Source organism: Copadichromis virginalis, linkage group LG19, assembly GCF_057382275.1.
Source record: "Copadichromis virginalis isolate Kocher_CV1m ecotype Utaka linkage group LG19, C_Virginalis_male_GT1.1, whole genome shotgun sequence".
In the NCBI taxonomy this organism is placed as follows: Eukaryota; Metazoa; Chordata; class Actinopteri; order Cichliformes; family Cichlidae; genus Copadichromis; species Copadichromis virginalis.
Window position 1 is genome coordinate 9,917,118 of NC_140636.1, and position 16,053 is coordinate 9,933,170.

The window sequence follows — 16,053 nt, forward strand, 5'->3', positions numbered from 1 at the left end:
CTGCCCAGGCCACATACTGAGCCCCCCCAAACACCCCTCAACACCTTCACTCCTTACAATGTTTCCCAGGTCGAGGTCGGTGAATGGTCAGAGGGGTGACACTTCACACTCTCCTGCACTTCTCCCCCTCCTCATCCACCGCCTTCTCCAAAAAACCAAAACCACCACTAATCCACCTGTCAGTCATTGAAGGGGAGGGCAAGGGGGAGGGAAGGCTTTTGTCCAGGGTAGCCTCTCTGATGTAGAGAATCCCAAGATCTCAACAGTTTGCGTACTCCTCATTTTTTCAATAAATTGCAAAAAACAAAAAAATTATAAAATGTGTTGTTTTGTGTAGCCAACCAACCAACAACCTCAAACTCATTAACAAAAACACATCACATACAGATTTCCTTAGATACTGATATATTGTAGCACCAATACATTTTTAAAAATCATTAGAGGGCAAAATATTTCCATATCTTACCAGGGATGAGGATTGCAGTCATCAACATCTGCAAGAGGAAAGACATAATTAACTTTAAAACTTGAAACCTGTCATAATCCATAGGTGAGAATGAGTGAGTTGTATAAATGTATAAAAAGCATATGTAACTGATTTTATCCTGATGCTATAACAGTATATAGACATACGTTTTTTTAAACACACAGTATCTGCATGTATCCTGGTTAGTAAGAGAATGTAAGAAATACCCAAAACTTTGCATACTCTGTGAACATGTGGGTCCTTCCCAGCCGTCTTTGCATATACAAGTGTAGGCGTCTCCCCCTCCAACACATGTCCCTCCATTTTCGCAAGGACCTGAATCACAGGTGCTGTTCTTGGCTAAAAAAAACAAATAAAACAGTAAAAATCATTAATGTAACTCTGTGTTTTTGCAGTGAAACAAAAGTGATGCTGGTGTCTCACCCATGTTGCAGGTGCTGCCACCCCAGCCTGAGTGACAGCTGCACAGGAAGGAGTCTCCGTGGTCATAACACGTTCCCCCGTTACTGCAGGTAGTGGAGTCGCACTGGCTCTCGCCTACACCGAGATGGCATGGGGAAAAGATTTTAAGCTTTTGACGCAATGCAAAGTGTCTATTTAATGAGTTGGCTCGCATGTTGAACTTACGTGAGTGGCAGGTCTTTCCTTTCCAGTTGTCTACACAGTTGCAGTAGAAGTCATTAAGCAGATCGACACATTGGCCTCCATTCTGACAGGGGTTCCTGCTGCACTCGTTTACGTCTGGAAAAGAGTCAGACAGCAACTCAGTGCACTCATTTTAGCTACTGATTACCGTCCTAACGTAATCAGATAACGTGTGATAATAGTTTGGTTCAACTCTTCAGCAAAAACTCAAGCTTCTCTAGCCCCAGGCATAGTCTTGGCAGAGATTATAGTATTTTGCACTCAAAACTGTCAATGTTTATTTCACCAATAAATTACTTCTGTCTAAACCTAACCCTTTTCCTTTCAAATATAATATAGACTGTCATCTGCAAATGTGTGCACTGTCTGTAAGCACATAGCCACAAAATAGATTTTGAGTCTGTCAGCTGGCTTGATTGTTACATTTTACACCTGTATTTATCTCAAATCTTCTAGTCCTCTGCGAGATCCTCAAACTGCTCATCATTCCTCTTGTGTCTCCCATGGCTGTGACTCATAATCTGCATGACTCAGCCAGGCTCTCCTTTACAGCTTGTACTGTTGAGCTACACCAACACTGAGAAAAATCCACTCCTCTGCCACACACCTACACACACTCACCAACATCACAGAGGCTGCCCTCCCAGCCGTCTGGGCAGAAACACTTAAAGGAGTTGATCTCATCGATGCAAGTGCCTCCGTTCTTGCACGGAGATGATGCACAGTCATTAATGTCTGCAGGCAAAGAGAGAAGAGTTCTTTTAATACCCTGTTAATTTTCAAGAAAAGATCAAAACTGTTGATTTTTGTCTTTTACATTTTGTTTATTGAGATTCTTTCTTCCTTCTGCTGTAGACCAAACTAAGTAGACCAAACTAAGACAGACATGATTGCTGAAGTGAGAGTTTGAATTACCGTAAGAATTATGTGGTTCCCAGTGATGGTAACTGATGATAAATATAGTCAGTGTGTGTGTGTGTGTGTGTGTGTGTGTGGGTGGGTCAGCTAATAATGACTCACTCTCATGGCAGTAGGTGCCAGTGAATCCCGGATCACAGGAGCAGCTGAAGTTCCCAGCCGGCAGGCTGATGCAGCGGCCACGCGGTCCACACACATTGGATGAGATGTTCCACACCCTCTTTTTAGTGTCGTTAGTTGTGACGGCAACAGTGCAACTATCAATCACTTGGGGTAACGAAATGAAAAAGAGATGATCAGCAAGGGGAGCACTTTCTGATGAGTACATTTTTTAAAAATGTGAAGATGCTGGGTTACCTTCACATTGGTTGGTCTTGCAGTGGTCCTTGAGCTCTGAACAGGTTTTGCCCTCATAGTCATCCGGACAGCTGCAGTAGAAATCACCGGTCAGGCTGTGGCACTGAGCCTTGTTCTGACACGGGTTTGGGCTACAGGGGTTGTTCTGCAACTTCAGGAAGAAAAACAGAAAATGCATTTGTGAAACGAAACTACAGCAAAAACATCAAACTGTCTTCTGCATATTATATAAGTTGGATTTAGTCCTTACCTCACACGTTGTTCCAGTGAAGCCCTGTGGGCATTCACACATGAAGCCGTGCAGCAGGGTGTGGCAGCGCCCGCCGTTCTTACATGGACTGCTACTGCACCAGTTCCTCGGAACCTCGCAGTGCCGACCCCCAAAACCTGGCTGGCAGACACACTGGTAGCCTCTGGCCAACTCCTGGTATAAAGATAAGAAGTCATCAAAGTGTCTGCTGACACATTTTATTTATAGAGGATAATTAAACTGTCACTTTTGTCCAGATATGTTCAAGCTTTCACCATGACAACTGCTGTGACATTTGGAAAGGGTAAGTTGCACATCACAAATAGTGACTGATTTCAGGTTATAAGGAAAAAACTGTTTTTCACTAAGAAACAGCTCAACACCTTCTTTAGCTAATACATGCAAAACTAACCAGGAGGCTGATGCAGCTTACTTGACTTACTGGATCAATGCCATGCATTTTCTTTAATTCTTGATTTATCTGAAACAGGCTTCAAATCCAAACCCAAGTCCATATTTGAAGTTTTGTTTTTTATTTGTTTAACAAAACACAAAAGCTCATTCAGTCATTGAATGTTGATAACCTTTCAAAGTCATAATAGCTTATTCTTTTATGTTGTGACAGGTACTTGGATGATTGACAAGAAGCATGTTACTTCTCCGTTGCTGTCATCACATCAAAAATAAAATCAATAAAGACCTCATTATGTTTGAACTAAAAAGTCTCACCTTGCAGGTCCCTCCGTTCTGACACTGTCCGTGACAGCTGTTCACGTCTGTTGAATAATCAATCACAAGAAAAATGTCAGATCTGAAACCGACTTTGACAAAATGGGCAGAACAGTGTTGTAACGTGCAGCTGCTACAGGAAAGTGGTCGATGAAACCAAAGCAAAGTTTTCCATGCCTGGAAGAATTGCAGATTCAGAGGTGCAGATGAGCTGTGAGAATGTGCAACGGAATTTAACTTGCAGAGGGAAAAAAGCTAACCCTAAAGAGTTTAAGCAATTTAAGAAAAAAGTTTGATAGTTTGGGAAAACATTGTAGTTTTAGAAGAGTGAGCCAGTGTGTAGCAGGTACACAGCCATAAGGGAGGTATATAAGAGACAGAATACAGCTAAAGCCCAGCTTCCTTGGCCGACAAGCTTCTCTTCCACTGCCATCTGCAAATCTCTGGATTTCTCAGTAGACGTTTTTCTTTTTGTGCTTTCTAAGAAGATAAACTCTTCTTGACTTTTATGTGTACAATGTAAAATATACTATATACATATGAATTATTAAGGACTATACTGGACAGTAGGGCTGCTCGATTATGGCAAAAATGATAATCACGATTATTTTCACTGAAATTGAGATCACGATTATTTGACGATATTTATTTAACCCTTTAAGACCTACCATAGAACCAAGTCCACCAGAGCTTATATATATATATTTTTTTTACATGCTGTAGTGCCATTTGTGGGAGCATTTCAAGTTGCTATACATCAATACAACCGTTATAGCCCATATTTTAATAATATGTATGCATTAAGTCCATAGTAATTACATAAATTGCAAAAAAGTGCAATAAACTACAAAAAAAATTGAAAATCGCTTTTGTTTTGTTTACATATATTTCTACTTGGAGAAATTTAAGAGGTTTATCCCTCAAAACTTTAAATACAATAAAGTTGCAAAAAAATAGTTTCCCACCACAGGAAATTTATTTTGAGTGTCTTCATAGTTTTATTTTGGAGATACAGCAATTTTTATATACTGCAGGAAAAACAAAAAACAATCCTATGATGCAAATTTGCAAAGAAAACAGCATGTGCATCATTTTACTGTGGGAAGTGTTACGAACAGCTGATAGGAACGGCAAAGCGTGTTTCTGGAATATTATGTTTTTGTTCCTGCAAGCACTTTTTATGCAATTTTTGCAAAGCTATATGTGGAACGAAACCGTGACCGAGGACAAGCTGATGGCATCAGATGTAAGTACAACTCCTCCGGTTTCATATGCAAAACAAATTATTGCGCTAGCTTACACGGTTCAGGTTCTACAGGGATTTAAAAATAGTTACGCAAAACGGAGCGTGCTGCTCTGACCGGCTTTAAAGGGTTAACAATGACTTTAAAAAAATAATATAAAATGGTGTGCAACACCACTGAAGTTTTGTTTTTTTTTTTAAACTCTCTTTTCAACCAACGGCAGTCACTCTCCAAATAACTTCTGCTTAGCTTTCCGAGCTTCCCTCGGGTCCTCTTAATCAGCGGTCTCCACCCTTTTTTGCGCCACGGACCGGTTTATGCCCGACAATATTTTCACAGACGGCCTTTAAGGTGTCGCGGATAAATGAGGGAGGGGCTAATAATCGGCTCAGTCATTTTTAATGATCGTTGAAAGCCCAGATCGTAATCGTGATTAAAATTCGATTAATTGAGCAGCCCTACTGGACAGCAGCTCATTCTGTTGCTAGCACACCTGTGTCACCAAAGCATAAGGAAATTCTAGTCAAAATGTTTTGGTCACATAATATGAACATGTACTTTCTACTGTTGGAAGATTTTAAGGTGAAGTTTTGATTGTTTTGCCAATATTTTTTAAATTTACCACTGAGCTTAGAGATTGGACTGTTTCCAAAATTAAAGGTCAAAGATAAATTTATTCTTTAATATATCTTTAATAAACGTGATTAATTAAATCAATTTGCCAAAGAAAAAAATTTGGTGGCAATAAAATTGCTGAAAATATGCAAAAACAGGTTAAAACTCACATGCTTTTAAGGCCCCGTGTGACTTTTTTGTGCAGATATTTTTTTCTTTATTTCGGGAAAAGAAAAAAAACTGCAGTAAATACTATGTTCAGATATTAAAAGATGTTACCTATTATATTGGAATTTACTAGAATTTTGCTAGCAATTTTGATATCGATAGATATTAATAGCATATTGCTATGCTGTCAGTGCTTGTAGTAAGCATCTAGAAAGACCATTTTTCCTGAAAAATTGGTTATTATTTTTGAAATAGGAATTACATGATGTAGATTTTCATGAGAAACCATCTATCAGAACAAACACTGATTTACTGCTACAGTGGAAAAGAAGCTGGCTGGACAGAGGCCCCTGTTTCACCTCTGTTTTCTACAGGTAGCTGGAAAGAGGCTAAAGACTAATGATCTGCTGGACTGATACTAACTGATGTCACAGTTCTGGCCCACCCATCCATGAAAGCAGGCACAGTGATATCCACCAATCAAGTTTTTGCAAGCGTAAGCATTGAGGCACGGCTTCCCCGCGCACTCATTTACATCTGAAAAATGGAGATGAGAGACACAGAGAAAATGAATTAAAGCCAAGAACCTGCTCAGAAAGCCCGTCACCAAGCACAGCCTCCTGTCACACAGCCCACTGAAATGAAGGCCAAAGATCGAAGGTCTTTCCCAAACTTCCCTTTTAGCGACAACTTATGTGAATTGTTTTTTTTTCTTTTTTCATTTCATTTACGGGCTTTAAACGCAGACTTCAGGAACAAAAAATGCTCCATGGTAACTCAAAGTGCTGCGAATTATCCTGCAATATTTGACTCATGGTAACTCTTTCCAACACCTTGATTTATGGTTGTCATCCGCACTGGGCATACGCTGTTTGTAGACCTGTTTGGAGCTGTCTCCAAAACCAATTTTGGTGCTTTGATGGTTATTGGAAACACTTCAGTAGCGCCCTACCACAGCACAAGTTTAATTTAATTCCTGTATTGCTCACAGCTTTCTATGACACATCAAGTTACTTTTTGCACAGTGTGCAGTCATTTGCACAACCCACCGTCATTGTTGTCATCTGCTGTCTTGTGTCTGTATCGTTCTGTTCTGTCTGGTGTTGCACTGTCTTTGTTTTGTGTTTTTGCCATTTTTGCACACTTGCACTTTATGGAGTCCTGTGTTGATTGTCTGTTATATGTCATATGTAGCACTATGGTCTTGGAGGAATGTTGTCTCGTTTCACTGTGAACTGTACCACCGCACATGGTTGGAATCACAATAAAGCCACTTGATTTATTTAAATAAATGAACACTGAAATAAATGTAATGTGTACTAGGTAATAAAGTAAAGTTCATGTCTGGATGGGTGTTTACTTTTCCACTGGTTTCCATTGCCTCCCCCTACTCCTGCCATTTTGTCCTCATCCCCACCCCTAGGGGTTAATGTCTCTCTTTTGCATTCCCTGAGGGCCAACCTGCGGCATTCCAAGTGGTCAGTTTCAGAGGCAGCGCTCGCCGCTCCCACCGTGCCGCCTTGCCCACTATAAACCAACACACAGTGCATTAATACTACTCCCAGGAGGTAAGCGGCACCTGTTAGCCTGCTGAAACTAAACACCCCAAACCCCTTCCCAAAACCCGAGCCTCCTCCCGATCTAAAGCACCCGTTCACTTCATCTCCCTCTCCCACAGGTACCACCCTGCTCCCTGAAAGGAGAAGCACTCTGAGAATAACAGGACTCGTAACACAAGCCGCTGCATTTCAGTTGCTCCCTGTGTATGTTTACAGGTTATGAAGTGTTTCCTGGCTGAAGCCGGAGGGTGTGAGGGCTCCGCTATGCTGGGGCGTTGCCTCACCGTAGCGCATATACTCCACTGTTACGGCCAGTCTGGAGCCAAAGATAACCCCCCAGTGGAGTAGATTTGGTCCCAAGGCTAGCAGTTGCCAGGCGGGGGGTTATTTTTAGCTTTACTCAAGTCACCTGGCTCAAATTGCAGACGATGCTCGGAGAGCGTCTCCGCTGGGCATGCGCATGCACAGACAGACACACACATGAAATTAGTGGGCCTCTTGCAGTTATACTGCTGGTTAAACGATGTGGCAGGATAAACAAACAACTAGATATGCTGTAACTCTGCGCGCAAGTGTGGATGCATGGAATTCACCATAGGTGCCACACACATTGGCTTCACCACATATCATCTAGCATGCAGTGGTTTTTCAAATTAGGATTTTAAAATTAAAATTATATAATATTATGAAGCTTCTACCTGAAAGACACCTAATTTAATTTGAAAAACACATCAATTTATGATGTTGAGCAGTCAAAAAAAAAAAGAAAAAAAAAAAAAGAGCTGCTCAAATGAGATGATTCTCTTTCTTTAGAATACATCATTCATTAGATGGAGACAGACAGACATACCTATCTGGCAGGTCTTGCCTGTCCACTGTGGAAGACAGAGGCATTCGAAGCCGTTCTCCATGTCGATGCATGTCCCGCCCTGAGCACAGGGGCTGGAGGCACATTCATCAGTGTCTGAAATATAAGACGTATGTTAAAGCTACTATCACAGCCACAGTACTTAGTGTGGTACAGAAAACTATAGTTATATGTATCCATCTAAGTAATATTTGCCATACCTGGGAAATACCTAGACAGTTTAGCACCTCTCACCTTTAGCACAGGTTGGCCCAGTCCAGCCAGCAGGACAGTGACACTCAAACCCCGTAGGGACTTCGTGGCACGTCCCTCCGTTGGCACAAGGGTTAGACACACAGGCATGCTCCGCTAAAAAGAAAGTCAAATGTCTAATTGATTTTTATGTTTCTTTGGAGCTTTGTCCCAAATGTACTGTGGCCCAAAGCAAAGGTCTTTGAACCTAAATGTTTGGTGCGTTGTATTTAGACACTGACCGATTTCGCAGTTCTTGCCAGAGTAGCCATCCGGACAGGCGCAGTGGTATTCGTCTGGTTCCGTGTTCATACACGTTCCTCCATTCTTACAGGGCCGGTTGGTCCCACAGTAGTTCAGATCTGCACAGAGACAGAACAGTAAAGTGTGTGTGTGAAGTGATATTTCTGGGATAAGCTATCTGATAGATAACTAGCAGCAAAATTGTTACGTACAAAAGCCTCCCTGACCAAAAAATAATAATTAAATACTTTGAGGTGTCATTATTCTGCATCTCTGTGCTCTTTAACTTCCAAAACACATCAGCCACCATCACTTTTTTCCTACAAAATGATGAATTTATTCCATTTCTATCTCACTACCCTGCATCCTGACCAGTCTCACCATGAGGCCAAGATGAATCCAACAACAAAGGATCACAGTCCTACAGGAGCAACAGGTTTTCTTTATTTCCAAGACATTGGACAACTGAAATGGTACCTATTATGTCTGCTCACATTGTTGTCACAGTTATATTTTCTTTGATCACTACAACCCAAAGACATTTTTTATTTACTGACTAATTTTAAGATCACAGCTTAATTAAGCCTCGAGCATCTATTTAAGCAGTCGCTCTCTCTGCAAGCCACTTGTCAACCCACCTCCAACCCAGCTCCTTATTTCACGCTATTCATGTTGTTTCTGACTTAATTAATTCTATTCAGGTTATATGCTGCCGCCCTCCCCACAAAACGGAGGTATACTGCCACATGTCAATTAGTGCACACAGAATAAGAATCCTGTGTTGACTAACATGGTCCCGTCAGAGCTAGCGTCTGTAATAAATAACCATAAGGATTGTTTGTCTTGGAAATTCTGGCTATGTTAAAGATGGATATCTTAGATCTTAGAAAACATATTTAACTTCTGACCTTTATCACATAGCAGGCCTCCCCAGTTCTTCTCACAGTTGCACTGCCAGGGCTGCTTGCAGGTACCATGAACACAGCCTGGGTATGGCAAGCACTCCTCACACAACGGACCCTGCCAGCCGTAGTTACACCTGCAACACAGAGAAAAGAAATGTCCTTATTTTAATTACCAAATACTTTTGCTGTTGATACAGACAGCACACCTGGGCAGCTGTTTTTGCCTCCTCGCTTCTTTCTTTTCCTCAATCAGGAACAATATGAACCCGAAAACTGGTTACAGACAGTTAAGCTCCTGAGGACTGAAATACTTGTGCCATTACTAATAAATAAAAAGCACACATAGAAGAGGGAAAACAGTGGGTGAGTGTATTTATTAGCAAAATAAGTGCCTCTTATTTCACACGCACAATAAGAATGTGTTCTTAATAGCACAACCAGCTTGAGGGAGCATCAGGCACACAGACACGCTTAAAAATGCGAGGGGAAAGGGTGGGGGGGTAGGAGGATTTAGCCTTGAGAAAGAGTGATAGTTACGTATTGATAACAATAAAGTCATTTAATACTTCTACGATGTTGGGAAACACAGAGGAGCACTTGATGTCATGCCATCGTGCCAGTGGGACATGGCTGGTGAACACGAGGGATGCTGCCGGGTGCCAAAAAAAGGGCAATTTATGGAGTTCAGAGAGGGAAGAATTCTGCATACATGAAGGGTCAGCAAGTACAAACATCACTGTACTTGACTCAGCCACACATTACCACTGTGACACTGCAGCTGAACGCCACAGCAGGACAAAGCATCTTCATCGAGGTGAGTGACATGTTTGCTGCCACTCCTAATCTTAGAACATGCAGGGCCAGGGGACATTCCTGAGTGTGTTGTGTGTGTGGGTCTGCAAATATCTCGTCATGCTTACTTTCATGTGCACATTCATTCACATTTCCTACAAAGTTTCAGGTCAATTATTCAAAACTAGCTTATGTCTTACTGCTGTAGCACTTATATATGAAATGTGACTTCACTGCTAATATAAAAGTCCAAAAGTCTCATCAGAAGTCTTCAAATTGTTCATTTTGCCAACATATTTGTCCAAAACTCCCAAGTATTAAGTATTAGCAAAAAAAACCTGCACTTTTATTAGAGTTAAAGCCTTCCTTGGTGTATAACACGACTTATATCATCAGAGGCAATACTGTAATCTACAAAATACTGTCGATAAAAGAGAAAAGTGACCTTCTAAGAGCCCGCCCATTTTGTTTGTTTTGTGCATTTCTTCACACAGACGTCATGCACGCCGTGTCTGCTCTCTGCCCTCTTCCTGTGCCGTGAGCGTGGCTTGAGGGCAAACTTGGAACGGGTGTTTTTTTGTGGAACGAGGCTTAGTCGTCTCGAAGCAGAGGCAGGCACAGGGTTAGCTAATCTGTTGGTATATGGCAGCGCTCTGTTATTCCAAGGCCAGTGGTAACCTTGCCCCACCTGTCCTGTCATTTCTCCGTTGGGGCTATTTTGGGGCCCGCAAAACCCACCTCCCCACCCAACCAGCCCTCCTCTCCTTCGACTCTCACGAACACTTCAAAATGGAAGCCGACCAAAAGACCAAAAGGCAGCGAAATGGGTCTCTGTAGCCTGCTGTGATGTGCTGTAGTACTTTGGGACAATGACAGACGGGACAGCACTCAAAAAAAAAATGTGACTGGGCCCTGGCGTCCAGGAAAACTATCAGAAACCAAAAGAATAAAGCCTATTTGACCCAGGATCACATTTATTATGGTAGCTAATTTCAAATTTTGCTCTAACGGTCTTTAAACTCAATTCATGCAAAATGCTAACAACATATTTTCTGTAGCTGGTGGCCTTTCCTATTAAATGAGCTTGGAATACCTGTGTGTGGTATCAGGCAAACAGAGGCACACTTAAAACAAAGAAAGAAATGGAGCAGTGACCAAGTTCTGATTACATCAAAACATGCACAGACAGTTTGGTCTCATGCACAACTTGCAAGTAGAAATGTTTTTAACTGTATGCATGACTGCAATTTTCATCTGATCTCGCTCTGTATTTGCAATTCACTTATGCATATGTGTGTGTTTGTGTGTCTGGGAGACAGTGCTATGTATTGTTTACTACTGTATGCAGTGTTGTCCGGCTCTGCGGTTGGCAGTAGTGCCCTGCACACTGTCAGCGGTGGCAGAGCGGACAGCCTGTCTGGCTGCAGTGTGGGAGAGCAGGGAAATGGTTTCGGGCAGCCACAGGCCAAGGGTGGCATTACCCACAAGCACCGTCACTGGGCTGCTGCTGTCCCATCAATGGAGGGGGCCATGGGGGCCAAGCCAGGGCCTAAAATATCCCTCCTTTACCACAAAACCCCACGCCCCGCCGCTGCCCCTCAGACAAACCACACCCTGAAGACGGGACGGTGGGCCGAGGTAGAGGGGGCTGTGTGTGTGAGTGTCCGTGTGTGGGACCGCTGAATTATTTACAGGCAAGTCTCGCGCCCAAATCCAGCAGACGGACTTAGCCTGCTGTTGCCTAGCTACATGTTTAGTAGTGTCACATGAGGGAGCGTAGGTTGTGAATGCGCTGTGTGTAAGAAACAAGATACCAAACACACATTTTTAGTTTCCTTCTGCCAGGCTGAGATGCTTTTTTTCCCCCTGTTTCTTTCTCTTTTCTCTTCCCTCAAAATTTCCCAGACATTAACCCAGTAACTACTTCTTCTTCTTCTGTTTTTTTCCTCCTCTCTGAAATATAAAATGTTTTGACCGCTATGAGTCGGGTTTTCTCTGTTCTATCATGGGGACAAAAGAATCGGGGTTTAATACTTCTTCTGACATCACATTCGCTCTAACTTGTTCGGTATGCGTTCGCCCTGACACGGTTTTCTATTTGAATCATATTAATACAAGCCCGTTTGTTTTGCGAGATCGCATTACGTGTGATTTTTATGGAGCTTTCAATCAATTTGCACCTGACACCACAGGCTGAGCCACACTGTAACGTTTGACAGGCGCATATTTGCGGCTTAGGTGGCTGTCTTCTGAATAAACGGATCCTCCCTGTACGTTATTAGATTTACGTGTTTTGTAAACGGTGAAATTGGATTTTTAATTAAAGGGCCTGTATCATCCACAATTTTCATTGCATCAAAATAAAGTGGAAGTGGCTGGATACATTTAAGACTTTTCCACTGACTCCATTGAAAGGGGGCTAATTATGTTTTACCTCAAGTAATGAAGGCAGTGTATACGCAAGTGATCCCCATGAACCAAAAGGTCATGAGAAGACTTCAGACTGCTCTAAACGTGAAGTTTTATACAGTTTTTTTTCTCTTGGACCTGTATGATGTCAAAGACAGGGGATACCCTTAGTAGGTTAGTCTCACAGGAGCCCCACTCACCTGCTATTATCCAGTAAGAAAGTTGGCTTAAAGAGAAGGCATAGTTAGCTAAAATACCTTGTTTTAGAAGGTGGATTAATTTAAATTAAAGATCGATTAAGGCTAAAGTACGTAGTTGGTGTGATAGACAAGAGACTGTTTGTTTTTCTTCTGAATAAATTGTGACATAGATCAGCATTTCAACCTTAACATTGATATATAATACAAATAAATCCTTCTAATGCAATTCATTTCATAATTCATTTCATATCAGTTTTTCTGTGCTCAAGAGTGTTACGTTTATTGTCAGGTGTTTCTGTTTTAGTTTTATTCTCACACAGTTAGGCTTACAGTTTTGTTATGTGTTCGTATAAATGTGAACTATCCCCCGACTCTCTCTTTCTCTTTTGCTTCTTCTCTTTCTCAGCGCTGCGCGTATGTGCGCACCTGATGGCGACGAAGCTCCAAATCACATGTTGAGGCACATTCCAGGGTGTTGCTTTCTCTTACAATCCTCTGGCCATTTTCAATGAGAAATGTCAGCCTCATCAAACCTAATCAAACCTGCCACAGTGTAAAACCCTAACCTCCCTCCCTCCCTTCTGTCAACGCTGCTCTTCTGATGTTTCCAAATACTTGGCACTATGTGTGTGTGTGTGTGTGTTTGTGTGTGTGTGTGTAGTTTGGCTTTTTAAAGCTTGTGTTCCACTCTGTCTAAATGTACAGTTCAGTTCCAAATGTAATCAAATCTAAATATCTCTCTGCTGCCATCTCTGCTGTTCACATAACTGTAAACGCTTCATCAGCCTTTTTTGAATGCTTGTTGCTTTAAGCAAAAACACTGTAGCTAGTGTAGAAGTACTGGTCTAATACTTTTCATGAACACACGGGAGCCATGAAATACAATTTTTTTTGGAACAGTAGCATCTCTGATTTGTTGTATTTGGTATCTCATAGAACGTTCATCCAATGAATTATCAAGGCTAAATTACTCAGGTAAAGTACAGCCAATCGCTAGACAACAGTGTGTGTTCTCCAACTGGTTTAAAAATGTTTTCTGAGAGTTGCTGGTAGTTGGAGAAAATGAAATTGGTCACATGTATATATATATACACAACCTCCTTGTGATTGGTTTGGTCAGTAGCAGGTTGTCACGTATACCGTACATGAAAAATGGTCTCCTCAAGGTAAAAATTCAACCCACAACTTTTTAAACTTGTGGTCAGCCAAATCTTTTACTTTGAAGATGATCATTGTTCACTTTCTTTTTTTATGAGATTGAGGTATGCAGACAAATCGACATCTTTCAAGAAACTGACGTGTGACTGCGTCTGTTAGTGACCAGCAATCTGCCACAAGAACCACTCAGAAAAATACATTTTTTTTCTCCTAGTGACTCAAGATTGTCAGGGGGTCGATGACATGTCCCTTAGCCTGTGTCAACCAAAGCATAATGAAGGTTATCTGTAGTGAGGTAAGTTCTCTTGGTTTTGACATGTAAAATGTCATTTAAGTAATTGGTATTTCTTATTTCATGTACTTTGTGTTGTTTGTGTAAATGGACTTCATTACCTTATTATATATTTATATTCGAGGTACTCACAGACTATGTATTGACCTATAATTTGAGTTACCATTAGCAACCAGTGACACTGCCCTCAATGCCCCCTGTCTTTATCCCCGCTTGCTGTCTGTAGCTTTGTGCGCGGAATCCACACTTCCTAACATAAGAGTGCCAGCCATAACAAGATCCAGGATAGGAAGAGGTGATGTGGGCTCCAGACACTGGAAGAGGGTGGTGGAGGGAAGGGACTGCGGGGAGGTACGGTGCCTCTCTGTTGCTGGAGAAGGATGAGGAAGGAAACATGGAAGAAAAAACAAAAAAAAAACAGGCTGCTTTCTCTCTTTCTGTGTGCGGGCAAGAGCAGGCCAGCTTTAGAACAGGAAGCAGAACAATAGCTTCTGGATCAGAGTGGAGCTGAGGGATGGAGGTGGAGGAATGGGGGGCAATGCATCAGACTGGGATGGGGGAGTTAAGAGTGATGCGGGGTTAGGCTGCTTGGTATGTTATTAACAACCCCCTCACCCACTCACCACTCTGTTGTGTCAGGACTGTTATTCTCATTAACTCCCTATGTGTTGGAGGTGGTGGTGGTGGTGATGGGGTTTCCATCCAAACAAGAACATATTTTCCATCACTTGACAACAATGCCGTAAGAGAAACAAAGAGGTGCATAAAAAAAAAACTAGAGGTGACTTACTTGCATTCTCCTGGCACATTACAAATCCCGTGGATGGGGCTGCAGCCTTGTTTGCAGATGGCTTTTGAGAAGGAAAAGAGAAAACGACATGTATGGATTTGTCCAAAAATTGTGAAAAACTCTTTTATTTAAAAGCATAATAAAGCTAACATAAAGCATTTGAATTCTTTTGAGCTTTCAGTCATTAAAATGTCCTTCCTTAGCCCTCCCTGCTCGTGAAAATGCAGAGAAACTGTTGTGACAATAGATGGATGAACTGTCAAGACAGCTGAAGGTGCCTTCAGCAATGGCAGGAATTTCCAGACATTCTTCACATTCTTGCAAAGTGACATTTGACACGAATTTCCGTGAACTTCTGAATTTCATCCAAAAAGGGCAATAAGGAAGGAAAAACTGAGGATCCACGTGATCACAGTAAGCTTGGATGAGGAGTGTTTATTTGAACCTGGCTGCTTTTGGCTTTCCAAAAGTGGTAAGTAATTAAAAAAAAAAACATTTAAAAACAAAGTGGAAAATGATGCCAATGAGAGCTTCTAAAAGACAGTTTTGATTCATTTTGATTCATTGCACATATACCAGTACTCCCCCATAAAAAGTGCTGCGATTTCACTATGAAATAGTGAGAAATAGATACATTATTAACTGGTTATGACACTGAAGATTTAAGGTTTAGATTGTATTATTTAGTTAATTATTAGTTAAGGATTAATTATTTTTATTTTCTTGTTAACATTATTACATGGTAGATTGTGTTGCTGTTTGCACTTTGACTGATATATTTTTTCCTACCTTTGTTGCAGTCAGGCCCTGTCCAGCCCTCCATACATTCTTGGTTTCCAGTTTGGTCGCACACATAATGGCCGAAGTAGTCATTGCGTGGACGGCATACTTTATTGCATTTGGTGCCATAGTAGTTTTCATCACAGCGCACACGGATGGTGTAGCCAATACTAGCAATCAAAGTTTTATATTCCACCACTTGTTTCTCCTCTCCAGGGTTAATCATTCCTCTGTGGATGCTGCGCACTATCAGTAGCTCATCATCTGGACAAAGCAAAAACAGATGATACAGAAACAGATGTTAAAAAAATGCTATGACAAATTATGCTTGTTATTTACTCAGTGGACAATTTTTCCTTTTAACTAAAAAAAACCTGCAGCTCATGGAAACAACGTCAGTCGATTTTCACAGG

At 41.5% G+C, this 16,053-nt stretch overlaps 1 protein-coding gene across 2 annotated transcripts in view; it reads right to left on the minus strand.

The window, feature by feature from the left end:
* The window catches only part of LOC146685538 (protein jagged-2-like), a 53,878-nt gene that overhangs the window by 11,895 nt on the left and 25,930 nt on the right, over positions 1-16,053 (minus strand). Inside the window, exons 4-19 of one of the 2 annotated variants that reach the window (XM_085442361.1) lie at positions 15,650-15,904; positions 14,861-14,921; positions 9,223-9,353; positions 8,314-8,433; positions 8,075-8,188; positions 7,823-7,936; positions 5,837-5,950; positions 3,387-3,433; positions 2,658-2,831; positions 2,408-2,558; positions 2,153-2,317; positions 1,754-1,867; positions 1,115-1,228; positions 911-1,024; positions 710-826; positions 467-494 (exon numbers count right to left, since the gene is read on the minus strand). In XM_085442361.1, coding sequence (XP_085298487.1) covers positions 467-494; positions 710-826; positions 911-1,024; positions 1,115-1,228; positions 1,754-1,867; positions 2,153-2,317; positions 2,408-2,558; positions 2,658-2,831; positions 3,387-3,433; positions 5,837-5,950; positions 7,823-7,936; positions 8,075-8,188; positions 8,314-8,433; positions 9,223-9,353; positions 14,861-14,921; positions 15,650-15,904 — 1,933 coding nt within the window. The remainder of the gene's footprint in view (positions 1-466; positions 495-709; positions 827-910; positions 1,025-1,114; positions 1,229-1,753; positions 1,868-2,152; positions 2,318-2,407; positions 2,559-2,657; positions 2,832-3,386; positions 3,434-5,836; positions 5,951-7,822; positions 7,937-8,074; positions 8,189-8,313; positions 8,434-9,222; positions 9,354-14,860; positions 14,922-15,649; positions 15,905-16,053) is intronic. The other variant, XM_085442362.1, reaches the window with a different exon arrangement.